Source organism: Panthera leo, chromosome A3, assembly GCF_018350215.1.
Source record: "Panthera leo isolate Ple1 chromosome A3, P.leo_Ple1_pat1.1, whole genome shotgun sequence".
In the NCBI taxonomy this organism is placed as follows: Eukaryota; Metazoa; Chordata; class Mammalia; order Carnivora; family Felidae; genus Panthera; species Panthera leo.
Genome location: NC_056681.1, coordinates 76,325,974 through 76,353,921, shown reverse-complemented (window position 1 = coordinate 76,353,921; position 27,948 = coordinate 76,325,974). Strand labels below are relative to the sequence as shown.

General features: G+C 35.8%; 1 protein-coding gene and 1 long non-coding RNA gene across 4 annotated transcripts in view; one reads left to right on the top strand and one right to left on the bottom strand.

Annotated features, from left to right (window-relative positions):
- Positions 1-2,182: 2,182 nt before the first annotated feature.
- LOC122216075 lies at positions 2,183-8,991 on the bottom strand. The gene is made up of 3 exons (XR_006200687.1): positions 8,563-8,991; positions 3,047-3,163; positions 2,183-2,410 (listed from the first exon to the last, which is right to left on the bottom strand). It is a non-coding gene; the product is annotated as an uncharacterized LOC122216075 (long non-coding RNA).
- Positions 8,413-27,948, top strand: part of FANCL (FA complementation group L) — a 91,035-nt gene continuing 71,499 nt past the window's right edge. Inside the window, exons 1-6 of one of the 3 annotated variants that reach the window (XM_042932335.1) lie at positions 8,496-8,558; positions 10,205-10,305; positions 19,861-19,919; positions 20,632-20,682; positions 22,052-22,112; positions 24,595-24,651. In XM_042932335.1, coding sequence (XP_042788269.1) covers positions 24,598-24,651 — 54 coding nt within the window. In that variant the 5' untranslated portion in view covers positions 8,496-8,558; positions 10,205-10,305; positions 19,861-19,919; ... (1 more) ...; positions 22,052-22,112; positions 24,595-24,597. Of the gene's footprint in view, positions 8,559-10,204; positions 10,306-19,860; positions 19,920-20,631; positions 20,683-22,051; positions 22,113-24,594; positions 24,652-27,948 lie in introns of all 3 variants that reach the window. The other 2 variants (XM_042932334.1, XM_042932333.1) reach the window with 2 other exon arrangements.

Genomic DNA, 27,948 nt, shown 5'->3' with positions numbered 1-27,948 from the left:
CTTGCCATTCCCCATCCTTTACCTGTAAGCACCACAAGGCAGTTTCTTTAAACATTCTAAATTTCTTAACATTACTGTAACTTTTATTCAACTTCCTTGTGGGAGAATTTGTTTCACCTAATTCATGTTTTAGAACTAAGCTAAAGGCAACTATGAAAACTTTCCTGACCCCAGCAAGGTGGAATTGACCACCATTATTTTGTAGTGGTGTGTGTGTGTGTGTGTGTGTGTGTGTGTGTGTGTGTGTATGTGTGTGCGCGCGTCTCAAAGCGAGACCTTAATGCACTGTTCTACAAACTGAGTACAAAAATGGCTGCTTATTTTCTTTCCAATTGATTACCTAGAGTATACCTTAAATGCCACACTAGAAAAAAAAAGCATTTCTCTCTTTGTTCCCTCCCTGAAATATTCCACAGTTCTAGAGGCTTTCACAGTCCAAAAAAGGTAATCAGGAAGATATGCTGTGATAGTCATTAGGGCTGTTAAAAAAAAGTATCCAGGTTCTCCTTCTAAACACACAGTGAATATATACTTTTCTGCTCTATTGAAGAAAGAAGTAGCCATGTTATTTGGTTGGACAATGAAATATAAGTAAAAATGAGGAATTTCCCTTCCTTGGAGAAGACTTTAAGGCCCAGTATTTGATTTGTCCTTCCCTTCCCTATGTTTTAGCGGCTGTGGAAGCATGTGTTGAAATGGAGTCTGCATCAGCCTACGTCCCTGGGTAATGGACATTTCAGTCTGTGTTGGAATGTAGCATGAACAAGAAATAAACTTTATTTGGTGTTCAGCCACTGAGATTTTGGAAGTTTCTGATAGCACTACACAATGTAGGTAATTTGGGCTGACATAAACACTAAGTAGGAAGACTATAAAGCCTGACGATTCTAGTATGTAAAGCTGGTAACCAAGCCTGGCTGCTGAAGAGTTTTGCTGCACACATCTGTAGAGGAGAGTTTCTCAACCTTGGCACGTTTAACATTTTGGTCCGGAAAAATATTTGTTGAAGGAGGCCATCTTATGCATTGTAGGATGTTTAGTAACAGTCCTGGCTTCCAACTATTAGATGCCAGTAGTATCCTCCACCCCCAGTTGTGACAACCAAAATGTCTGCAAGTACCATATGCCCTGGGGGTCAACATTGCCCCGAATGGGAAAATCGCTGCTTTAGGCAATGCGTATTGGCTTTTGACACAACTCTCTACTCAGGCTGCTAGAGATCTGTGGGAGAGGAATGCTACTGTGTCAGAGCTCAGGTCTGCCAGTGTGCCCTTGATGGGTTCCCAGAGTCACAGTTTTTCCATGTTGGCTCTTCCAAGGCCATGGGGCTCAAAACATCTCCCTGTGGCAATCCCAGAGTCCACTTCTTGTGATCCTGCATCTATTATCCTTGGACATCAATAGCACCCGGAATGGGGTAGCTATCACTTCGTGACCCTGAAAAAATATCTAATTTATACATATTCTTTCCAGGACAACAAATGCACCAAGCTCAAAAGGCTCAGCTAACCTGATGCGATAAGAAAAGAAAAGGTAAGAGCAAATTTATGTATAATCGAATGTTAAATGTTCCTACTGAAATTCAGTAGGAATTTATTACTAGTATGTAGTACCAGGTATTCTTAAAGATACTAAGTTTTACTATACTCCCAAGTGAAAGGAGGCTAAGAAAATGTTTTCAAAGAGAAGTTCAGCATGAAAAACAAAACAAAACAAAGCAAACAAACAAACAAACAAAAAAACCTCTGATTGATAAAATGTTTATCCCATGGTAGTTTTTCCAGAGTTATTGAATGCATTTAAATGTGGATTCTTAATCTGCATAATATCACCAGGGTTTTATCATATATATTAATGGAAAAATAACAGTGGAATAATAATCTAAGTAGAATAATAGTGAAGCCTCCGGGCAGTAGTCTTTACACATTTTCACTCACATATCCCACAGATTAAATTTTTCATTGCATATATTTTTGCTGACATCTAAAATTTTTTGTTGTAAGTTTAAATAGATCCAAAGCATATCATTTTGGCATATTGTAAATATTTGACTTTTTACAATAAGGCTGTTATTTCACTTTTTTTAGATGTTCAAATAGAATCGAAATACTAAAGCAACTTGATACCCACCATATTGTAGTAATGCATGCTGTATGCTGGTGTAATACACAAATTTCCCCCATTTCAGTGCCTTAATAAGGTTTATTTCTACCGCACACATGGTCAATTGGAAGACACTGCAGAAACAGCTTCTTTCCATCTCATGCCTCCACCATTCCTGAGGGCTTTAGAATATTTGGATTCAGTTCACTCTCTCAATAAGGAAAGAGAATGTTGAATCATGCTTAGAAAAGTTTCATGAGCCACGCACTTCCCATTGGTTACAATTCAGTCACCTGGTCACACCAACCTGCAAGAGAGGGTGGAAATGTAGTTTAGCTTTAGGCCCAAGGAGACAGAGGAAATGGGTTCGGTGAGCGCATAGAAGTCTCCACTACACTTTACTCTTTTACTCTTCTGATCACCAAATACCTTTTCTCTTCTCACATGTAAAACGTATGCCCAACCCCCATTCCCAAAGTAGACAGCCCAATGTTTCATCTATCACTGCATTCACCTTCAACTCCAGGATTTCCCAGTAGTCCACATCCTCTCTGTTAGAGTCTGGATTTTGATTCCTCTGATCTCTGCCACCACCTCCCCTCCGGCACCCCCCAACCCCCCACAAAAATATGGATACAAAATACAATGGTGGGCCAGGGACAGGATAAATATAATAAGCTTACCCATTTGGAAAAAAGAATAGTAGAAGTACAAAGCAGTTACTTATTAATAGAGGTTAGGAAATTCTGCAGGGTAAGGGACTATAAGAAGCCCCTGCCCTAAGAGCAGAAAATATTTCTTGATTCGGTTTTCATTTTGCTCATTGGGAAATCCTTTATAGTACATAAAGTTGTATTTGAATAAAATTAGGTTTGTTGAAAATCAACTAAATAAAGTATAAGCCATGACTATTTCTGGGAACGGATTGCCTCTGAGGTTTTACCTTTGTTGCGTGAAACTGCTTATCCAATGAGTGTATTCAATTTTCTTCTTAATTTACAATTGTTTTCTGGAGTCTCAGGACATAATTCAGGTTGTGACTTCTAGCAAACTATGCACACTAAGGTAAGGTAAGATACTCTGTTTCAGAGATTTGAGTAAGTTTTAAATACAGGAAATAACTTTGACACATTTATATGAAATATAATAGTATAAAATTATAAATATATTATATATATTTATATTAATATATGTCTAGTGAATAAATATTGGTACTCTAAAGAGTCCTAAAAATTTGTGTGATTACATCTGTTATCCCCATTGGTCAGGTTTTCATATGGAGTCCCAGTTATAAAACTTGGACCAGCCAACTTTGACACATGATTATTTGTTTCTTTGTGCCTTTTTCATTTCACAAATCTTTTCTTTTGTACCTGTTTTAGGCTCTAAAGGAGAATGAGATTAAAATGAATCCTCCTCAAATGGATTACTTGAATATAACTATAAGAAACAATTTTATACACTTAAGATCTTGAAGAATATTTTAAAAGTCCTGCTAATTTTTGTATAAACTTACAATGTTTTTGTCATTTTCAAATGTCTATATATGTATACAAAATTGCCTTGAATTTTGAACTGATGATATATAATCATTTCTGAATAAGTACCTACAGAAGGGGGATTATCTACATCTAGATAAGGTTTTTAGTTCATAATTTGAACATGAACATCCAAAGGCTGAATCCTCTTGATTCATCAATTAAACTAATAAAACCTTATGTAAAGATGTTTGCTTCAACTCTTTGTTGCTGTTCCCTCTGTACTGAACACAAACTTCATCTCCTGCTGCAGTAATTGGTTCACAACGTTCCTACATCATTTCCTGAAAGCATTTATTGTCCAACTAAAAGTGAACAAGACTAAACTATCTTAATTGTTGGCAAAACAGCAAAAATATCCAATGCCAGTTTTCCACATTAGATTTTGCAAACACAATCTTATTAAGTGGAGTGACAACGTGAATGAGATTTTCAAAGTTTTATTTTCAGATTTATTATTCAGATAATCCACACCTGTGTTTTTGAGCCCATTCACTTTTTAAAAAATTTATTTTATTTTTTATTTATTTTGCCAGAGAGAGAGAGAGAGAGAGAGAGAGAGAGAGAGAGAGAGAGAGGCAGTGTGAGGCAGGGACAGAGAGAGTGAGAGAGTGCTAGAGAGAGAGAGAGAGAGAGTGTTCCAAGCAGGCTCCATGCTGTCAGCACAGAGCCCCCTACGGGACTCCATCCCAGGAACCATGAGATCATGACGTGAGCTGAAATCAACAGTGCACTCAGCCTACTGAGTCACCCAGGTGCCCTGAGCCTATTTGCTTCCTACAGATACATTTTTGGAATTGCAAAGGACCTTAGAGATCATAATGTGATCTATACGAAGTCAAGCATTTGAAGTTTCTTGACTCTCTTTTCATTATACTGTGCTTCCTCTAACTTAATAGATGATTTTAAGTTGGATAGCATTTACATTTATAAAAATCTTTGCTAATGCTTTCTTTTAAAAAGTTCATGGTACTCTTAAGTAATTTGCTTTACATGGAAAAATGAAAGGTCTTTTATCTTTTTTTTAAATTTTTTTTAACGTTTTTATTCATTTTTGAGACAGAGAGAGACAGAGAATGAATGGGGGAGGGTCAGAGAGAGGGAGACACAGAATCTGAAACAGGCTCCGGGCTCTGAGCTGTCAGCACAGGGGCCTGATGCGGGGCTCGAACTCACGGACCGTGAGATCGTGACCTGAGCTGAAGTCGGCGCTCAACCGACTGAGCCACCCAGGCGCCCCAAGGTCTTTTATCTTTAAAATATCAACTGATTATGTAAGTTCCTTCCTTTTATCTTGACGTTGTTTTGCTCTTTTCACATATCAAGATTTCATACACACTTTTAATGTACCAATACCACACACTCACATATGTCATTTTAATGGCTTTTAACATTCTATCATGTTATATAATTTGGCCATTTCTAAGTTATTAGGCATTAAGTTGTCTCCTATTTCTATTAACATTTTTGGATTATCTTCTTGGGATATACTCCCATAAGTTGTACTTGTTCAAAAGAAAATAGTTTTTATGTTTTCTGCTGTATATAAGTAGATTGCTTTTTTAAAAACATTTTTCAAATTACACATAATGATAAGCAATGTATAATTACATCTGTTTCCTCATAGACCTGCTAACATTAAGTTTAAATAAGATTTCAAAGAATAAAAAAGGTGTTACTAATTTTTTGATAAAGATACTTTTAAAATGTTTTTGTTATTTTGAAATGACTATATAAGTATAAAATTACCTCTAAACTTTTGAATTTTGGTGTGAATTTTAATTTATTTTTATTAATTTAGTTATTTCTTAAAATTTTATAAAATCAGCTATTTCCACATTATGGATAACTCATTATTTGCTCTCTTTTGTCCATAGATAGAAACAAGCAACACTGAAAGAAATAAAATTGCTATTTTAGCAAATCCTATCCCCATCAACAAAGGATTCTTTAAAGGAATGTGATAAACCACAACCATATCTTTTTTATTTTTCATAGCTGAAGGACATTTTTGGATGAAAAATACACTTGTGATTTCATGGCTTCCTTATTCTATTTGCAGGATATTTCATTACTATGTAGATTACACTAAGTTTCCAAAATGTAAAATTGGTTCCTTATTGCTTATAATGTTACCTATTCATCTGATTTCTTTCTTTTCCTTTTTCTTTCTTCCTTCCTTCCTTTCTTTCCTTCTGAGAGAGTGAGTGTGAATGAGGGAGAGGGGCAGAGGGAGAGAATCTCAAGCAGGCTCCATGCTCAGCTCAGAGCCCCATACTGGGCTCTATTCCATGACCCTGGGATCATGATCTGAGCTGAAATCAAGAGTCAGATGCTCAACCATCTGAGCCACCTAGAAGCCCCTATTCATCTGATTTCTAATCCTTAATGCTTTTATAAATGATGTTCATTTCAGTTAGTCAACAAAATATAAATTAATTTTAGTGCTCTTTGAAAGGAAAAATCATCTTGAAATAAAAAGAAAATACAGGAAAATATACTATCATATCTTTAGAAGTACACATACATGAAAATTTGTCATATAAAGCATATATTTCATTAATAATGCGTTGCCAAGAAAGTACAAATGTTTTTTTGGGGGGAGAGGGCAGGTGGATTTTTCAGTGTTACAGAAATGGAAAGCAGCCCATCTCCACCATTCTCTCCTTTATTCTTACTAACAAATTCCAAACAATATATTTGCCAAAAAAACCCACCTGTGTTTCCCAGACCCTTTGCATATGGGATGGCCAATGTGATATAAGACTTGTTCAAGGGACCTCTGTGAAAGCTATCACTGCCCTTCTATCTATTGATGGTTAGGGCTCCAGTAGTGATCTTGAGACCATGATAGAAAAGCCAAGGAAATTTCCGTTCCCTAATATCAGACCCAAATTGCCATTACTCTTTCAGCTTTTTTTTCCTTTAAAGTTTCTCTTTTTATAATTGAAATGATCTCTGTATTAAGAATTTCTTTTAAATGATGGTTTGACACTAATAAACCATGTGTATTCACATAGCTAATGTCTAAACCTTAACTATGTGGCGAGGTAACTCTGACGTTGGAACTGTAAAATCTTTGACAATTATTCACTTGATTAGTGCAATGACTTTCAGCTGGTTGCACAGTAGAATCAGGTGTGAAAATAAAACTTCATTAAGTCTAAGGTAATGGTGTTCAAATTTCGGCTTACATTAGAGTCCCTTGTTAAAACACAGAGGTGTTAAACGTGTGATTCTTAAAACAGATTGCTGAACTCGTCTCCTAGAGTTAAGAGATTCAATTGGTCTGGGGTGACATGGTCTCAGGTGATACTGATGATGCTGGTCCAAGGACCACCCTTTGAGAACCCCTAGTCAAGGCTACAGCTTGGGCACCCATGTAAATAGTTTAACATGATTGTGATGGTTGACTGCAGTATCATCCTTAATGAATGAGTTGCATAATTGAGGGAGGGGAGGGTCACATCCCTAAGAAGGTCCTCAAACTTTGCATGCATCATAATCATCTGGAGGGCTTGTTAAAACACACATGGTTAGGCCTTACTCCCAGAGTTTGGGATTCCCTAGATCTGAGACAGAGGGGTGAAAATTTGCATTTCCCAGGTGAGACTGCTGCTGATGGTTCTAGACATTTTAAAAACGACTGCTTTAGTGTAATTTGTATCTAACTACCACTGCCATACTCTTGTTTTCCCCTAAGTATCCAGAATATGGTGATAATTGTTGTGAAAGTTTAAGAATCTTCAGGAAGTCAAATTCCATTTTGAGGGCAATAAAGATGGGAGGGAGTACATCTTAGTCATCTTTACATGGCCTGTGGCATATTACAATGATGTTTTGCAAATACTAGGGTTCAAAAATATAATGCATTGAATACTGATGGTGATATCAAACAATTTTGTAGTAAATAGTAGTAAGCTACTTATTTAATCAGCCCTCAGTACAAGGAAATGGATAATCACCATTTCTGAGTAAAAAAATAAAATGTATAGAAAGGGTTATCAAAGAAAAATTTACTTTGGCTCAACAAGTTAATCGGCAATCTTCCCTCACATTTTGCCTTGAGACGTTTGTGAATGCAGTGCACCAAAGCTGAGTGTGATGTTGACTTGAGTCTGGAGATACGTGTGTATATGTGTGTATATATATTTGTGTGCGTGTTGTGTGTGTGTGTACACACACAAATACACAATTGTGCAGTTCTGAAATACAATAGTAACTGACTAAACTTGGTAAACCATAGAATTACAATGTTGCATGTGATATACTGAATGGATTATAATTCATTGTATAGTAATACATACAGAACAATACATTTTTCTGTATGCTGAAGGCATACAAGAGATCCTGTAGAACAGGCTAATAGACTGATTACAGTGAAGAAGGGGAGTTGAGGCAGGTTCAGGGTAAAGGAAATACAATACCCAGACTGTACAAACCATCTTATGCGGTAAGAAATGCAACTCCACAAAGCTGTAGTAGTCTCTCAGTAAAATCAAACAAAATTACCAAAAGGGTTATTGGGACAATCAAGGCTGGAATGCTCTTGTTCAATTACATCTGTGAAAATAACAATCTTCCCTCCTGCCCCCTATTGGGGCCAATGCTATCTCCTGCCGAGCATCTACTGTGGCTGGGCCTGAGTCCAGGGGCCCGGACTAGCCCAAGACCTTCATTTCCCCTCGCGCGGAATCTTCGAGACTTTTTCCCGCCAAAGCCGGTGTTTCCGCCCCTCGGAGCCCAGGGCGCTGGCGGGACTGCGCATGTGCGGGGCGCAGCCAGTGGCTAAACCCCCGGCGGCTCCACGGACGGCGAACCGTGGCGGAGATGGAAGCGAGCCTGTTGCGCCAGTGCCCGCTGCTTCTGCCTCAGAACCGGGCGAAAACCGTGTACGAAGGATTCATTTCAGTTCAGGTACCTGCCCGCTTGTTGCCTGCTCGCTACTTGGGCCTCCCTCTCGCGGCGCAGCTCCGCCCCTGGAAGTCAGTTACGGGAGCGGTTAGCGGCCCGGACCTGTGGGGATCGAGGGGGGCGGCGCAGGACCGCTTCCTCCGAGTCTAGAGGTTTGAGAACGGCTGCTGTTGTGGGCAAGCCGGCCCCTCGCTACCGCGTCGGTGGCCGGGACGGGCTCGCAGCCAGGGACTTGGCCGGCGGAGCCCCGCGCTGGACCGGAGCGGGGGGCGGGGCGGAGGGCCACGCCCCCTCGCTCAGCTTCCTGAGTTTGGCCTCCCTTTTGACTCGGTGTCTGTCCCACCGTTAACTGTGTTTTTGTTTGTTCGTTTTTTCGCAAATTTTTGCCTACCTCGATTCTAACGCCATTCCCACCCCGCCCGACAAAACCCACGAAGGTTGGTGTCTGTTCACGAGGAAATCCGTGCTAATTATATTCGTTTTACAGTAAAATAAACAAATTAAAAAATATGTATATATAAGCCTCCTTTTGGCTCCCAGCTTAGTCGTGTGTACCTGAACACCTCCAGTAGCGATATTTTGTACGGAATCTTAATAATTCATTACTTCTGAGTGCAAGTGGCTTCTCTTGTGGAGTTTATTACACATGGTAACACACGTGTACATTTCTGAAGTTTACAGAGTGCTTTCCAAGTACCTTGTTTCACTAATGCTCAGCCCCTTGAGGCACGATTTAAAAAAAAAAAAAGTCATTCTCTCTTCATAGTTAAGTAAGTCAAAGCATGGGAAGGCGGAGAGGTTAAGTTACTTGCCCATGATCACCAGAATTCCTTAAAGCCAGGCTCTGTGATTCACCCGTGGATGGATTTTGCGCCTCTGCATTGCACCAAGATACCCTAGGGTAGAATTTTAAGGATAGATTTTTGCTCCCTGACCTTTACACTCATCATGGTACTACCTCTCTGACCACACATATGTTTTTTTAAATCTTTTAAAATTAACAGATCCAGCCTGAGGGAAAACTGGTGAAACCACACACAAATTAACCACCTGCAACATTTTTTAATTTTTAATTTTTTTTTTTTAAGTTTGTTTATTGAGAGACAGAGCGTGATGGAGCAGTGGAGCGCGAGCGGGGCAACGAAGGGCAGAGAGAGAGAGGGAGAGAGAGAATCCCAAGCAGGCTCCGGAGGTGGGGCTCTGAACTCATCAATAGTGAGATCATGACCTGAGCTGAAATCAAGAGACTGATGCTTAACCAGGCGGTGGGCCCTAACCACCTGCAACTTATAATACGGGTCATGAATAGGTTAAATGATCAATCCGTACCTTCTAGCTATAAAACGTAACACGTGACTGACGAACCAGAGGATTTGGTTTCCTATGTGAAATAAGGAGAAATTCCTGAAGAGGAAAGAAACAAAGTGGTCATTTTAAAACAACTTAACATTGAAGCAGAACTGTATTTTCTAAGAAAATATGTATGAATCTTAGGCAAGTTTTCAATTATTTGGACTCCTTTTTATGGAAACACAAATTATGCAATTTTGTCATAATTTAAAATTTAGTGATTAACCAGATAATTTGGAAAAATATCATGGTAATGAATAAAAATTTCTGTTCTCAGAATTATTTTTATTTTCTGAAAGGAAAATGAATAATTGCGTTGCTCCACCTTACCTTGATTAACGCTCCATTCAACAATTCTCATCAAAACAGACATTGCCAGTATTAAATGAATGGGATGGAGGTAAAATTTAACTCTTAATTATAGTGATTAAGAGAATGGTTTCACCTTTCAAAAATGTTTGAGTATTGGGTATTTGAAAACTTGATAATTTATTTAACTTTAAAGAGAAGCATATTTCATGCTTTTTTTTTAGTTATAAATGACATGCAACGTTATATTAGTTTCAGGTGTACAACATAATGATTTGATATATGTATGTATTGTGAAATGATCACAGTTAAGTCTAGCTGTTCATCTGATTCGCCATATGTAGTTGTAGAATTTTTTTCCTGTGATGAGAACTTTTAAGATTAGTCTCTTAGCAGCTTTCAGATATGCAATAGTATTAACTCCTGTTGCCATGCTGTACGTTACATCCCTTTAACTTTTTTATGACTGGGTGTTTGTGCCTAGAAGGTGCACAACCTTTACCTGTTTGACCTACTTCCCCACTAGCACACATACTTTTTGAAGATCGGGGCCGTATCCTAGAATTATCGTTAAGTTTTGAAGTTTACTCAAAACATATAATAATCTCTCAAAAATACAGAGTGAGTTATCACATTTACTTGCTAAATGAAACTTTTACCCACCCCTCAGAATATTGAGTGTATAACTAATCAATACACTGTAATTAAGGGAAGGTTACAGAGGGTACATACGGATATATTCATTTATCTTCAAATTCATCGGGATAATCACAGCAAGTAGAGGTTAAATTTCATTATTATTTCTGGAATAAAGGTAATCCACTTTTCCCTTCCCCAGTTGGAAGTACCAGTCTTGAATTACCTAGGTGAAAACATGATTCACTTTTCAGACAATAGTTAGAAAAATTGAAGAGATCTTAAGTTACGTTTTTATTAGGAACCATGTTTCCAGCATTTTAGGCACTTTAAGGAAAGTACTTTGTATTATATGTGTCTGTCTGCTAAAGCCTCTTAGAAAATGTGTAAACAAAAAAACAAAACAAAAAAGAGAAAATGTGTAAACATCAGAATTGAGATTAGATGAAATTTACCTGTGACCCTTTGTTGTAGCTACTGTTCTGATTTGTACTTGCCTTAAGCAGCTTACTGAAATCATAACGTAAACAACTTAATTTAACATTGTTTTGTTTGGTGGAGCTGATTTTCGTCTGTTTGTCTTGTATATAATTTCAAACTTACAGTAACAAGCATGTATGAAGATTACCCAGATTCTCCATTTTACTTTTGCCCCATTTGATTTATTATTCTGAGTGTGTGTGTGTATATATAATATATATATAATATATATTATATATAATATTTTATATATATATGTGGGTGGGTATATATACACATTATTTTTCTGAACAGTTTAAGATTAGGTTGTAGACATAGTGCCTCTTGATTCTTAAATATTTCAGCATATATTTCATGAGAACAAGGATACACTTATATAAATCCACAGTACAGTTACCAAAATCAGGAAGTTTAATCATGATGTAATGCCATTATCTGGAGTCCAAATTCAAATTTTGTTGATGTTGCAATTACATATTTTGTGTCCCTTTCCAGCCTCCTAAAAGATATCACATTACATTTAGTTGACATATCTCTTTAATCTGGAATAGTTCCATGGTCTCTTTGCTTTTAATAAATTTGAGAATTTTTAAGTTTATTTATTTTGAAAGAGACAGAGTGTGAGTCAGGGAGGGGCAGAGAGAGAGAGAGAGAGATTGAGAGCGAGAGAGAAGATCCCAAGCAGGCCCCATACTGTCAGTGCGGAGCCTGATGCGGGCTTGTACCCACAAAACCATGAGTGAGATCATGACCTGAGCTGAAACCAGGGGTCGGACCCTTAACCAAGAGTCGGACGCTTAACCAACTGAGCCACAAGAGTCCGACGCTTAACCAGGAGTCGGACTGAGCCGCCCAGGTGCCCTAAACTTGATGTTGTTTAAGATTACAGTATGGTTATTAGGCAGAATGTCCCTCAGTTTGGGTTTGACTGATGTTTCCTCATCATTAAATTCAGATCATGTCACTTTGGCAGAGATGACACAGAAAGAATGTTGTGTTATTTTCAGGGCTCATGAAGGTAGCGGGTTTCATTGGTGATGTTACCTCTGATCACCTGTTTAAGATGACATGTGCCAGATTTTCCTTTTGTAATTCAGAAGTACTTCTAGAGAGCTATGAGGCATCAAACTTTCAGGGGTACACACCAGTTTTAGCATCTGTTGACTCTTGATTGAACCAGTTAGTACTGTGGTGGTTGCCAAATGATGATTTCCTTTTCTTTTTCTAAAGTTTATTTCTTTTGAGAGAGAGAAAGAGAGACAGACACAGAGAGTGTGCGTGAGTGGGGCAGGTGCGTGAGTGAGAGAATAACAAGCAGGCTGCACGCTGTCTGCATGGAGTCAGATGCAGGGCTCAAACCCGTGAAACCATGAGATCGTAACCTGAGCCGAAATCGACAGTCGGCAGCTCAATTGACTAAGCCACCCAGGTGCTGCACCAAATGATGCTTTTCTGACTTCACTAGTTTTTCTTTATTGTCATTTTATTATAAGGAGTAGCTTTCTCTTTTTCCCCACTTGTATCAGACGGGACTCATTGGTTTTAAAAATAATTTATTTAATGGATTGTGATCATTACTTATTTTGATGTTTAAATTATCCCAGATTTGGCTATGAGTGCACATTTTTATTGATAAAATTTTTATAGCTCTGCATTATCCTCTTATTACTGTTTTTATAGTACTCTGTATATGCTGACTTACAGTGTTTCATCGTCATAGTTTTTTAGTACTGAAGTTTACTTTGTAGATCCCTTGTACCCAGGAGTTATTTAATAGAAAAGTAAAACATTTTCTCACAAGTCTTGTTTTGATTTTTAATTTTGTTATTTCTAGTTCTCTTACATTGTGATTAGATAATCTTTGTAAAAATTATAGCGTGTGAAACTTATTGATCCTTTGTATGTGTAGGTGTGTGTGAGAATAAACCCTCTGGCTTTAAGAAGATATTTTAAGAAGATATTTTAAGAAGATATTTTAAGAAGATATTATTAGATTGTTCCTTTTCTTTTGAGTGAGCCTTGGTAGTTTGTTTCCTTCAAGGAATTTGATTATTTCCTCTAGATTTTTGAATTTATTGTCTTAAATGTTATGATATTCCATTATTATCCTTTTAATGAATGCTTTTAGGATCTATAATGATGTTCCCTATATTATCTTTTGCTGCATAACTACCTACTCCAAATCTTTGTGGCTTAGAACAACAAACATTGTCACATATGCTGTGGATCAGGAATTTGAAAGTTACTTGGGTGGATGGTTCTGGATCAGTGTTCCTCATGAACTTGCAATGAAGATGCTAGCTAGTTTCCCAGTACTCCAAAGGCTTGACTAGAGCTGAAAGATTTGCTTCCAGGATAGCTCATGAACATGGCTGTTGGCTGGAGCCTTCTGTTTTCTGCTGCTTTTGACTGGAGGCCCTCAGTTCCTTACGGCACAGACCTCCATAGTGTCCTCACAACATGGCAGCTAGCTTCCCCTGAGTGACATAACAGAGACCAAGCAGAAAGCTGCATAGTCCCTTTTTTCCCGTGGCCTCTGATATTAATACATACTTACTTCTGCTTTATTCAGTTTTTCTAGAAGCAAGTTGTAAATCTAGTCTTTATTCAAAAGGAGAGAAATGAGGTACTGACTCTTAAAGGCAGAAAAAACTGGATAGAGGCTTATAAATTTTATTGATCTCAGGGCACCTGGGTGGCTCAGTTGGTTAAATGTCTGACTCTTAATTTTGGGTCTGATTCTTAATTTCGACTCAGGTCATGATCTCACGGTGTGTGAGGTCAGGCCCTGTGTCCAGTGGGCTCTGCGCTGACCGTGCAGAGCCTGCTTCTGATTCTCTCTCTCTCTCTCTCTGCCCCTCCCCAACTTTCTCGCACACTCTCTCAAAATAAACTTAAAAAAAAAAAATTATTGATCTCTTCGAAGAACCTACTTTTCATTTTACTGATTTTTTTTTCTCTTATTTTTGTGCTTGTGTTTCATTGCTTTCTGTTAAGTTTCCCAATTTCTTCAAGTGGGGGGGTTAGCTCCTTGATAATGAGAAGTTTTTTGTCTTATAATATAGATGTTTAGTGCTGTAAATTTTTCTTCAGATGCTACTTTAGCTATGTAAGATCTACTTCATATGTTGTATTTTCATTTTTGTTTTTTAAGTTCAGGATACTTGTTAATTTCTTTTTATTTATTTATTTTTTTGCACAGGTTACTTAGAAGAACAATGTCTTCCTAAGTATTTGAGGATTTTCCAGATCTCTTTTTGATACTGATCTATAATTTAGTTTCATATTGGTCACAACATGATTTTTATGATTTAAACTTTTTAAAATATTTTGGGACTTATGGCATAGAATATGGCCTATATTGGTAAATGTTATGGCTGTACTTGAAAAGAATGTGCATTCTGCTGCTGTTGGGTGGATTGTTCTATAATGTCAGGTCTAGTTGGTTCATAATGCTATTTGAGTTTTTTATGTGCTCACTGATTTTCTGTCTGCTTGTTTTATTAATGAAAGGGGGTATTGAAATCTACTATAATTATCGATCAATTTCTGCTTTCATTTCTCAGTTTTTGCTTCATTTATTTTGAAGTCCTTTTATTAGGTACATAAACTTTTAGGATTATTAAGCAATCTTGAACTAATTTTTTTCTTTTCTTTCTTTTCTTTTTTTTTATGATTCTGAAATGACCCTTTTTATCTGTGGTAATCTTTATCCTAGAATCTCTACTTTCTGATATTAGTATAGTGACTCCAGCTTTCTTTTGATTAGTGCTGGCATGGCTTAATGTTTTTCCATTCTTTATTTTATACCTATCTGTGCCTGTATATTTAAAGGGGATTTCTTTTGGGATTTCTTTTCTTCCTAGTGTTATTCCTTTAACATTTCTTGTGGTGCATGTCTTGTACTGATAAATTGTCTGTTTTTTGGCTGTTTTATATCTGACATATTGTTTGGCCTTTTGAAAGATACTTTTACTAGGGCTAAAACTCTAGATTGATTTTTTTTTCCCCCTTTTCGTATTTTACAGATGTTGCTTAACTGTCTTGCATTATTTCCTGTGTGAAATCTCTAGTATTTCTTACTTTTGGTCCTCTAAGTAGTGTGTCGTTTTTCTTTGCTTATAATACGATTTTTGTTTTTTGTCATTAGTTTTTACCAATTAGATTATGATATACCTTGGTGTAGTTTTCTTCATGTTTTTCCTCCACTGGGTTTGTTTGTTGAGCTCTTTGGATTTGTGAGTATATATTTTCATTTAATTTGGGAAAAAATGTCAGTCATTATTTTTTCAAAAATATTTTTGTCCCTCCCTCTCTTTCCCTTGTATTGGAGACTCAAACTACATGCATATTAGGCCACTATAAAGTTGTTTTATAATTCACTAATGGTTCTGTTCCTTTTTTGGTGTTTGTTTTAGGCTCTTTCTCTGTTTTATTTTTAATGTTCTGTGTTTTGAGGTACCCTAAAATCATCTTTTGCAAGGCTTAATCTGCTAATACTGTCTACCATCTCAGACATTGTACTTTTCATTTCTTTGATTTGGGTCATTATCTTTCCTGTTTGTTCTATTTAGCATACTCCTGCTTTTCTCTACCTTCTTGGATATCTATAATGTAGTTAAAACTGTTGAAAATTTTTTAAGGAATTCTATCATTTGCCATTTTTGTATTTCTCTGGATTTTCCTCTTTATTATGAATCTTATTTTCCTGTCTCTCTGCATGCCTGGTATAGTTTGATTGGATGCCAGACACTATGCATTCTAACTATTGTGTGCTAGATAATTTTATTTTCTTAAACATTCTTGATTTGTTCTAAGATGTAGTTAAATTACTTGAAAACAGTTTAATTTTGTCATGGTTTGCTTGTAAGCTTTGTAAGGCAGAACTAAAACAGACTTTAGCCTAGATTTAATTTGGTTCTGCTACTGGGGCATTAGTCTTCAGCGTGTATATGTGTGTATGTATGTATGTATGTACATACATATATATTTTGATAACTTTTATAGGACAAGGTTTTCCACTCTTGCTGGTCAGAAACAGGACTATTCCCAGCCTTGTGTGAGCTCCAAGATTGTTTTGCATGTTCTGTTCTCATGGGTCCTCAGCTTTTGGTGGTTTTCTCACATACGTGCAACTGTCATACTCAGCTGATTACACTGATTCTCTAGGTTTAGTCTCTGTAGATTTCTCTCTTTTCCACGTATTTCTTTCCTCTTTGATACTGTACGTTGTGAATTATAGGTACCTTTGCCTCCCCTGACTTAACCCCTTTATCTCAGATTGGGGGCAATGTTGGACTCCATTTGGTTCTCCATCCTTGCTGTGTAGCCTGAAAAATCTTCAGAGAGTAAGACTGGACAGCTAAAGAGATTTTCTCATTTGTTTCCCTTCTTGCAAGTATGACTGTCTTTTAGTGTCTATTTGATGTCTGAATATCATCGTTTCATGTATTTTTTGTCCAGTTTTTACCTAACGTAGAAAGTAAGTCCTGCCACTGTTACTCCATGTTAGCTAGAGGCAGAAATCCTCTTTCAGTGTCTTAAAAGTTGTATTGTTGCTTTTTTAAAATTTTGCTTTGAGAAATGTGGCACTACTCTTATTCTGTTTCCCATATACTATTTGAAATTTTTTTTTAATGTTTATTTATTTTTGACAGAGAGACGGAGCATGAGTGGGGGAGGGGCAGAGAGAGAGGGAGACACAGAATCCAAAGCAGCTCCAGGCTCTCAGCTGTCAGCACAGAGCCCGACGCGGGGCTCAAACTCACAGACCCTGAGATCATGACCTGAGCCGAAGTCGGATGCTCAACCGACTGAGCCACCCAGGCGCCCCTCCCATATACTATTTGATCTTAGCAGTTGTGGACTTTTTATTGTTAAGGTCTGCATATTAAGATAGCTCTTAGAGTGGATCCTTAGAAGTCATTTCTCACATGTTCAGTTGGCTCTTTTCCTTATGTGAATTGCCAGAAAATATACTTGGACTGTAATTTAAAATATTTTTTTCTGCTGTCTTATTTTCAAGGTCTCCAGTTCTTTGTGTATTGTATTGTCTTTACCTGTTTCCACTTCAGTTGCTTTTTTCTGATGGTTTTTAATTTTTTTCTCATTTGGTGATTTTCTGGCTTTTTGTTTGCCTCTTAAGAAACTTGAAAAAATATTTTATTGGAGTAAAGTATACATAACCTTTGCCAGTTTAACCATTTTATTTTAAGTAATCACTACCCCAGCTTGGGGCTTGAACTCACAACCCTGAGGTCAAGAGTCATGCAGTCTACCAATTGAGCCATTCAGGCACCCCACCTCTTACGAAGTTTTTATTTTGCTCTGTTCTTCCTTGAGCACCTATTAATTTATTCCATTCTAGTATTTTATCTTTTTCTGAAGTAAAATTTTTTTTTTTTCCTTACAATTTCTGTTCTTGGTTTTTGAATTTCTGAATATTAGTACAAATACTTAATGATAATATAATTCAGTATTGTAATTTGTTTATGCCTGTGTTTTTTGTTTGCACAGGTGATTTGTTATCACTTGAAATGTTTTCTTTCATTCTGGTTTTGACTCCTAGCTTGACATTGATGAAACCAATATCTTGGTGAATTTGGTTGTTGACAATAGTTTATAAAATTCCTAGCTTAAGTATAATTTCTTCTGTAGGTGAAGCAAAGTGCAGTTTATTTAGTGGATAATTTTTTAGTAGTGTTGAGGGAGGAGTTGAGTGTTTTTATTTTGTTATATAAGCTCCTCCATTTCTCACTCTTAATTTTTCCTCCCAACATCCATTTTCCAAAGGATGGCTTTATCTGCCTTTTTTATCATCTATTCATATTTCTTTTCCAAGGTGAGCCTCTTGACTTTTGTGTTTATACTAAGCCCCCCTACCCGTAGTCAGTGCTCTGATCTACCGAACTCTTTATTATTATTTTAACACTTAGTCCAATTCCTCTTCTCTCTTCCATGCTTTTTTTTCTGAACCCCCTAGTTCTTTAAGAGGACTTGCTATGGAAGTCCCAGGGTAGAAGCCACTAGAAAGTGGTTTTTATTTTTCTTCCTAGGTAGCTTGAAGTTTATAGTGTGCTCTCTCTGATTTTGCTGGAGACACGGGATTTTTGTGGTTTTAATTTGTTCTTAATATTGATCTATTTGGGAGGATGAGTGGAGAGATTCAGATTTAGGCAACTCTCTGTACCTTGTTCCCTGCAACCTGGAAGTTCTTCTTGAGAACAATTAACATTTTTTATATGCTTTAACTAAAAAAAGCTAATTTTGAACATTTTCTTGAATCAGAAAAATATTGTGACATGTAACATGGCATTTGACCTTTTAAAATGGTTGGATTTTGCACATAAGGGACTTTGGAATTTTATTCTTTCAGATAACAGATCGGTAGAGTAGTTTTACTATTTTTCATGTAAATTTTGAATTCCAGATTGTTCTTACACCAATGTGTGGGATGTCTATAAAGTTAGGTTAAAGTTACTACATAATATCTTCTAGTGCTTTAATGAAATAGTGAATTATTGTTACTTGACCTTTTGAAAAGGTCAGTAGTACATTTTGTTTCATTTTTTTAAAGGACATTTAAATGTAATGAAAGTCAGAACTGTAATATTATCATGAAAGTAAAGGTTATGGGGTACATTTAATTGTGTTCCTCTAGTTTTGAATCTGCTTTGAGGGAGCCTGTGCTAAAATTCTCATGGTGATTATTTTTCGAGAATTTTATTACTCTTTTTCATTTTATATTGTTGGAGTAAAAGATTATATTTCTGTTTGTCTTTTTCTGCTTACCTTTGCTCAGATCATGTGTATTATCCTATTTAAGATATAAAGTTTAAGCTGCTTACCCATTCACTTTCTCAAGAAAGAAACTGAATATGTTTTTCAGAGAACAGTTCTTTCCTAAGAAAGACTCTTGAGTAAAACTTGGTATATTCAAATGTATAGCTTGTGAATATTTAAAATAAATATTAGTGATTTTATTCATTAACGGCACATGAATGTGGGAGAATTAAATATTTTGTTTTATGAAAATATTTCTCTCATGTCTGTATGTTCAGATTATGGAACTAAATATATTTTCATTTTATTAAAATTAGGAAATTGAAAATTACAAAGCTGGTAATGTATCAGATGATCTTATTTTGCATTGTGATTTTTTTTCTTCCATAATCAAAGCAATTGAAGGAATTTCTTCACAGACTTATTTTCTAAGAAATACTTAAATTTCTTTGTTTACATTAACAATTTCTTAGTATTTCTTGTGACATGAGTTGATTCTAAGACTCTTTGTTTTGATTTCCCAGTAATTACAAAGTTTCTGACATTTTTAAGTTATTTTTACTCAAATGCAATATTTTATTCTATACATTTTAACAAATGTAAAGATTTGGATGAAGTTAATACCTTTTAGAAAATAAAGGAAAAACCTTGCTGTTTCTGTGTGATTTTTTTTTTTTAAGTTTAGCTTTTTTTTTAACATTAAGCAAAAGATGAAAATTTGAGTGAACCTTTTCAATATTTTCCACAGGGACGAGATTTTCACCTTAGAATAGAGTTGCCTGAAGATTTACAAATGAAGAATGCAAGGTGATGTGGTGTTTTGTTATATACATGCATCTTGGTAGGATGGACAGTCATTTAATCTGGTAAAAGCTGATTCTAGCAATTAGTTTTGCCTAAAGTGCTTATTAGCCAACCAGAAATGTTTCCGGTTTTTTCAAATCAGTGTACATTTGTAAATTATTTTCCCTTGTGCTGAAGTACTTTTCAAAGGTAAAACATTAATTCTCTAATTTTTTTTTTTTCATTAAAGTAGTAAATAGCAATTGTGTAATGTACCTCTTGGTACAGACAGCCCTTCAAGGAGTATCAAGAGATGAGACTGGAAAGTAGGCAGCATCTAAAAATCTCATTTCTGTTCTTAAACATCTCTGGGAGTAGAGTGGACAAAGAATCCAGAGACATTGTTAGTAGAATTGACTGGATTTTGTGACTAATTAGAAGTAGGAGATCGAGGGGAAGAGTTGTGAAGGATGCTTTCCAAGTTCTGGCAACACTAAGCTAGAGAAGAGGTTAAAGTGGAGAAGTAAGAGAGCCATCATTTAGAGACGTTGTCAGGTGTGAAGTATCAAGAGGAGATGTTTAGTGTATTGGTGTTGAAATCAAGTGTGAGACATGCAAGTCACAGTAGGCATGGGATTTGGGCCTGTTAGTATGGATACTTTCCAGTTTCTGCAAGTGTGGGGTGAAAAGAGAAAGCCAATGTTTAAAAGACTTGAGAATATACCAACATTTACAGGACTGGTAAATAAAGAGGAACTTGGAAGAAGAGTAAGGACTGACCAGAGAGGTAAGGGGAAAATCTGGACGACAATTATCACTGAAGCTATGAAGAGGCTTAATGAGAAAATGGTTCACTGAGTATTGCAGAGGGATCAGGTTAAATATGAATAGGTTTCGTGTAGTGACAGAAAGCAAATTGTATTGGGTTTGGGAGTGGGTAAGGGAGTAGAAAGAAAACATAAACAGTATAAAGTACATTTGACCCTTGAAGAACCCAGGATTAAGGGGTACCAATCCCTCATGCACTTAAACATTTGCATATAACTTTTGACTCTCCCAAAACTGTTGACCAGAAACCTTATCAATAACATGAACAAGTTGTTTAACACTTGTATACTGTATGTTGTATGTACTATATACTGTATTCTTAAAGCAAACTAGAGAGAATGTATTAAGAAAATCATAAGAGGAAGTGGCGTTTATAGTACCGTATGTATATTTATTGAAATAATCTGTAAGTGGACCTGTGCAGTTCAACCAGTGTTGTTCAAATGTCAATTCTATTTTGAAAAAAAGGAGTGGCTAGAGAAGGGTAATGCAGTCAAAGAAGAGTTGTAATGATCTTGTTTTTTTATGTTGAGATTTACTTGGGCAAGTTAATATATTAAGTTGAAAAAACTAGCAGGAAATAAAGATATCACAGTAAAGTGATAATGAATTGATGGTCAACTTGGCAAGGGATGGAACGTACATTTGGAGAAGAAGTTTTCTTGTGGGCAGTTGAATGAACTACTTTGTTATTAAGAGAGGAAATAGGGGGGGAATGGAGGTTAGCAGACCAAGAATGGGAGAGAGTCATGATGTCCTGAAGGGGCTATAATTGGGGAAACTCAGAGGGGCTTCCTACTTCAAGGTAAGGAAAAGCACATCTTAGAAGAGTTACTCATCTAAGCAATATCAAGAGCACAGCTGAGGTGAGCCAGTGGATAGGCGAACACTAACTTATTACTACTTATATAATTAAAAGTACCTTTTACATTAATCTTTAATTTGAAGATTATATCATTACATATGCTTTCTTAAATACAAGTTCTGTACATTATGATCAAAACTGTTGGTTTTCTTTAACCTAACTTGGAGAAGAATCTAGTTCAATAGCAAATTTTTCTTTGGATATGGTTAAAAAAAAAAAAAAGATTTACTGTTTGCATGTCATTTACTGATTGCAGTTATTTATATTTTGAAATAAAATTAGTCCCGACAGTTTGAAGACAAGACTTTCAACAGTATCAGTGGTAAAAAATTTTATTAACTTGTCAGAATTATATTTATGTCATTCTTTTCTATGTACATGCGTGTTTGTGCTAGCATACAAATAAGTTTTTTCCTTTTAATTCTGAACAATAAAGAAACCATTTTGTTCCATTAAATTTTAGATTATTATGTAGTTGGCAACTGAAAACAATACTTAATGGATACCATCAAATAGTACAACAGGTAAGTCCTTTAAAAAGTTTGTTTTAAACAAGGATAAGAAATTACAAAGTTAACTCTTTTTTAGAGGACTGTTTGCAGAACGTTGTAACAAACTGGTTTAATAGTTGCTGACTTTTGTAGGTTTCATTTCTATTAAATATTTTAAGGATCCATGCATTATAGAAAGTGTTTTCTCAGAATCCTACGTACATCTCTAGGCAGCATTTGTTCTGAAACTGATTTCCATCCTGGAGACTTGAGGGTCTTCAAATGTATAGCCATCATGCATAGCCATCACTTTTTTGAGAGATTTTTTTGCTGAGACTGAATAGTGGTAGTAAGGAGAAGAAAACCAGGACCCATTTAGGAATTGTAGAGTATCTGTGGCAAAAATGGGATTGTAGTTCTAGATTAGGAACAGGAAAGGTGTGGTGGAAATCACTTAGGATCATACATACGTACTTAATGAGTGTACATGTAAATACAGCATACATGAGGTATAGACGGGATTAATCTTTTTTTTTTAATTGTCATAACTGGAAGTTTGTATTATGGATTACCTACACCTATTTCACCCTCAGCCCCACTGTAGTTATTCTTGATGTTTAGGTTCTGCCTGAAAATTCTTTTAAAAATTAGACAAACTTAAAAAAAGTCACTGTTACTAAAGAAACCAAAAATAAATGAAATGCCTCTTGTAGAAAAATAAATGTAAGTAGAACTGCATTTCCTTTGATGCTTTATTCATTTGTAGGTTTTTCCTGATTTCTGCTATTCCTATATTTTTTCTATCTTAAAAGCAGGTTATTATCTATGATAACTGACAATGACAGTCACTCTCACATAAAGCATTACTGAACCACAAAGAAATATAGGAGATAAACTATTTGATTTGTAGAATGTAGGCTGTCATTGCTGGCAGCATAATTACTGCAGTTTTTTAAGGAGATATTTAAATTATTTCTCTGTTTTCTTTACACTACCTCGTCCTCATCCACTGTGACTATTTATATTGTATACTAGAGTTCAAGAAACGAATCTATTGAGATATTTAAATAGCCTGGAAAAAATTGTTAATAGAGACTAAGTATAATATCTATAATTGTTTTTCTCCTCCAGTTCACCACAAGAGTTCCTAGAAAAAGTCCCAATTACTTATTAATCTCTTTTCTGCCCTCCAGTGGGTCATATAGAACCAAGAATTAGTTTTTCTTTGTTTTATTCCAGTATTCCTGTTCTTTCCTTATAGTGTTTTTAACTTTAATAAGTATGGGTTGGGGGATCAGCAGTCTTTTTCTGTGAAGAGTCAGACAGTAAATTTTTCAGGCTTAGGTGGTCCTAAAATCTGTCCCAACTACTTAACTTGTAGGGCCATAGCAGCCATGACCAGAGGTAAACGAATGGGTGTGGCTGCATTTCCGTACAACTTTAGTTCTGGAAACAGGTATTGGGCTGCTTCTAGCCTCTAGGCTCTCTTTCACAGAAACTTGATACTATTTATTGCTCATTACTAGTAAGCTAACAGGGCACATATTGTATAGAAGATGAGAAAGTCAAGGATTCATTTTATAGATTTGCTCACTCAAAGCTATGTTGTTATTCATATGTCTCATGAATTGTTGAAGTATCTTAGATTATTATTTTTCTTGTCTAAAAGAGTGAACAAATTCACAGATGGGCTTTGTTCAGAACTGCGTGGTGGTACTGCAGTGTATCACAAAAAAGTAACAAAAATGCAATATTTTGATTTCAAGAAGAGAAGTGATGTAGGGTTTCATCTAAAAGTTACACTTGAGAATTTGCTTTGCTTTCCTTTATTCTATAGTTATTTTAAGAATCAAAGATTCTAGGAAATAAAATTATAACTCTTAAATATTCAACTTTAGAAGTTATTTCCTTTTTGCCTTTTTGTTACAATGGCTTTATCTTGTTAAAAGATTGACTGCTTTTGAATTAATATGGGTTAGTTGTGAAAAAACAAAATTAACAATTGTAGGTAGTTTTAAGGTCAAGGGCAAAAATAAAAATACAGTATTGATCATTAATTCATCACTCTAATTAGATTTTTTAATTGCATAGATTTGCCTGAATTTTATTTTATGTTCTTCTTCACTCCTATAACGCCTTTGTCTGTCTTCTTTCTTTTTTCTTTCTTTCCTTTGTTTCCTTTGTTTCCTTTCTTTTCTTTCTTTCTTTCTTTCATAATGATGTGGTTTGGCAGATTTGCTAAACTTGACCAGTAGTCAGTGCTGAAGGAACTAAGGTGTGTGGGATTTTAAGTACAATTCAGTGTATCTCACCAAAATAGATTTGAGGGCTTTAAATTACTCTTTGAAATTGGTAGACATAGGAGAGATGGTTATAAGTACTTTAATTGTTACGCTTTTAAGATGTAGATACATTTAATATTTTTTTCATCCACATGGACCTGTACTTTAGTTCAATTTCAGTATATGGAATATTCATTGTACAAATGAAATTAATTAGAAATGTTTTAATCTAGAGAATGCAACACTCTCCTGATCTAATGAGCTTTCTGATGGAGTTGAAGATGGTTTTGGTAAGAATTTGTTTTCTGGTGCTGTTACCATATTCTATAAGTCTTGATGTTTTAAAAAATTGCTTTAAAAACTAACATCATTGGAATTTAAAACTTCTCAACTCCCAGTCACTTAATGTTTTATTTTACTGTGTGTGTAAATGTGGGTGATGCTTTTTTTGAATTGCATGAGGAACAGAAATGTGTATAGGAACCAATTTGACTGTGTCATAAAATGGGTACATTTGACACTAGTCTTAGGTGGTGAAGAAATAAAATGTACTCCTGGTTTGTCAGAGAATTTAACATCTATGGAGAGATAGTCAGACCTAAAGATATATGTATAAATTTGTATACAGCTGCAGATTTCTGAAGAACTTCTTAGGCTTATTACATACATATACTTACATATAGTAATTGATTATTCTGTTAATCAATTATGCATAAAATACTTTTTAGTTTATCCTATGGACATTGTATTATTTAAAAAATTGTTATGCAAGTTTTCAACATAAGCAGAAGAGGGAAGACTGCATAGTGAAAACTGATGGGCCCATACCTGACATTTTGTCATTTTTCCCCCTACTCTTTAAGGAGAGAGGGACTAGAGTAGTTTTAAGGAAATCCTGGACATTGTATTCATCCCTCCATGAATATATTGGTGTATACTTCTAACAGCTAAGTGTTTTTTTTTTTAATGTTGTTAAATATACTATTATAACCCTGACAAAGTTAGTGGTAATTTCTTATAGTTCTCTGTATCTGTATGAGAATAAGGTCCACACATTATATGTGTTGATATGTCTCCTAAGTCTCTTAATTTCTTAGCAGCATTTCATCTTTCCCCCACCCTTTTTTTTCTTCATGCCATTTACTTGTTAAATAAACTAGATCATGTGTCCTATAACATTTCTTGCATTCTGGATTTGGTTTATTAGATATTCATGGTGTCTTTTAACATAGTCTTCTGCCTTTTTTTGTAATTCAGTCTCAACAGAGTTGGGTTCATTTTCTGGTAAGAATACTTTGTGCTGTGTACTTAGATTGCATGAGGGAGGCACATAGTATCTGATAATTCCTCTTTTAGTAAAGTTAAGATTGATCAATAGATTTAGATCCATTGAATATAAAGTTTCATATCAGCCTGTCACCTAATGGTTTTAGCATCCAATGATAATCATTGCAGATGGTGATTTAAAAAATTCTGTCATCTACATTTATTATCTGGAGGTCTGTAGAGAAGAACTTCCCTTCATCAGTTATTTGGTTAATTTGAGGTATAGCTCATACTGGAGAAATAGGTTAAGTGCTTGTTTCTTTTCCCCCTTTTTTTTTTTTTTTTTTAAATCAATTTTTAGAGTAATGAGTTAGTGCCTAGCAACTGTCAAAGGGAACTAATGGTTTTTTTTTTTGTTTGTTTGTTTTGTTTAGTAGCATTAAGAACTCATGGACTTTTATATATTGACTTTAGTCCATTGCAATCACTATACCTTTTGATGCTTAAATTGTTACCATTTTTGGTCAGTGTATCCCCCTTCATCTCGGCTTTTTAGTTCTTTTAACACAGCCCAAACTTTGCTTTCTGACACTAGTTGCCCCAGTTTAATTTACTCATCCTTTTGCAGAACTATAATCAGTTACTTCTCTGAAGAGCCATGGTTTCTTTATAGGAGATAGTGTTTGCATGCCACAGATCTAGAAACTGGAGTGTTCATTGCTATTACTGCTAGGCCTTGTCAGTGGACAAAAACTAGGAAAAAATACTGTTTAGAAAGAGAATAATTTATCATGAATTCATATTGATATTTCCAAGTCAAATTTGGCATTACGGCATTTTTACTTTGATATTCATGCTTGTGTTTCTTTTACTCTGAAAATCTTGGTTTCTAATATTAACATAATTATTTTTTGTTATGTTTTACTTGTTATGTTTTACTTATGCTTTCCTTATATCTCTTTATTTATATTTCTCTTACAAAATTATATTACCAATGTATTGGTATTAACAACTGCAAGCAGTTTATTTTTTTGTAGTTCTTTTTGAGTTTTTTTTTTTTTTTTCTTTCCTTTTTTTTTTTTTTATTTTTTAATATATGAAATTTACTGTCAAATTGGTTTCCATACAACACCCAGTGCTCATCCCAAAAGGTGCCCTCCTCAATACCCATCACCCACCCTGCCCTCCCTCCCACCCCCCATCAACCCTCAGTTTGTTCTCAGTTTTTAACAGTCTCTAATGCTTTGGCTCTCTCCCACTCTAACCTCTTTTTTTTTTTTTTTTTTCCTTCCCCTCCCCCATGGGTTTCTGTTATGTTTCTCAGGATCCACATAAGAGTGAAACCATATGGTATCTGTCTTTCTCTGTATGGCTTATTTCACTTAGCATCACACTCTCCAGTTCCATCCATGTTGCTACAAAAGGCCATATTTCATTTTTTCTCATTGCCACGTAGTATTCCATTGTGTATATAAACCACAATTTCTTTATCCATTCATCAGTTGATGGACATTTAGGCTCTTTCCATAATTTGGCTATTGTTGAGAGTGCCGCTATAAACATTGGGGTACAGGTGCCCCTATGCATCAGTACTCCTGTATCCCTTGGATAAATTCCTAGCAGTGCTATTGCTGGGTCATAGGGTAGGTCTATTTTTAATTTTCTGAGGAACCTCCACACTGCTTTCCAGAGCGGCTGCACCAATTTGCATTCCCACCAACAGTGCAAGAGGGTTCCTGTTTCTCCACATCCTCTCCAGCATCTATAGTCTCCTGATTTCTTCATTTTGGCCACTCTGACTGGCGTGAGGTGGTATCTGAGTGTGGTTTTGATTTGTATTTCCCTGATAAGGAGCGACGTTGAACATCATTTCATGTGCCTGTTGGCCATCCGGATGTCTTCTTTAGAGAAGTGTCTATTCATGTTTTCTGCCCATTTCTTCACTGGGTTATTTGTTTTTCTGGTGTGGAGTTTGATGAGCTCTTTATAGATTTTGGATACTAGCCCTTTGTCCGATGTGTCATTTGCAAATATCTTTTCCCATTCCGTTGGTTGCCTTTTAGTTTTGTTGGTTGTTTCCTTTGCTGTGCAGAAGCTTTTTATCTTCATAAGGTCCCAGTAATTCACTTTTGCTTTTAATTCCCTTGCCTTTGGGGATGTGCCGAGTAAGAGATTGCTACGGCTGAGGTCAGAGAGGTCTTTTCCTGCTTTCTCCTCTAAGGTTTTGATGGTTTCCTGTCTCACATTCAGGTCCTTTATCCATTTTGAGTTTATTTTTGTGAATGGTGTGAGAAAGTGGTCTGGTTTCAACCTTCTGCATG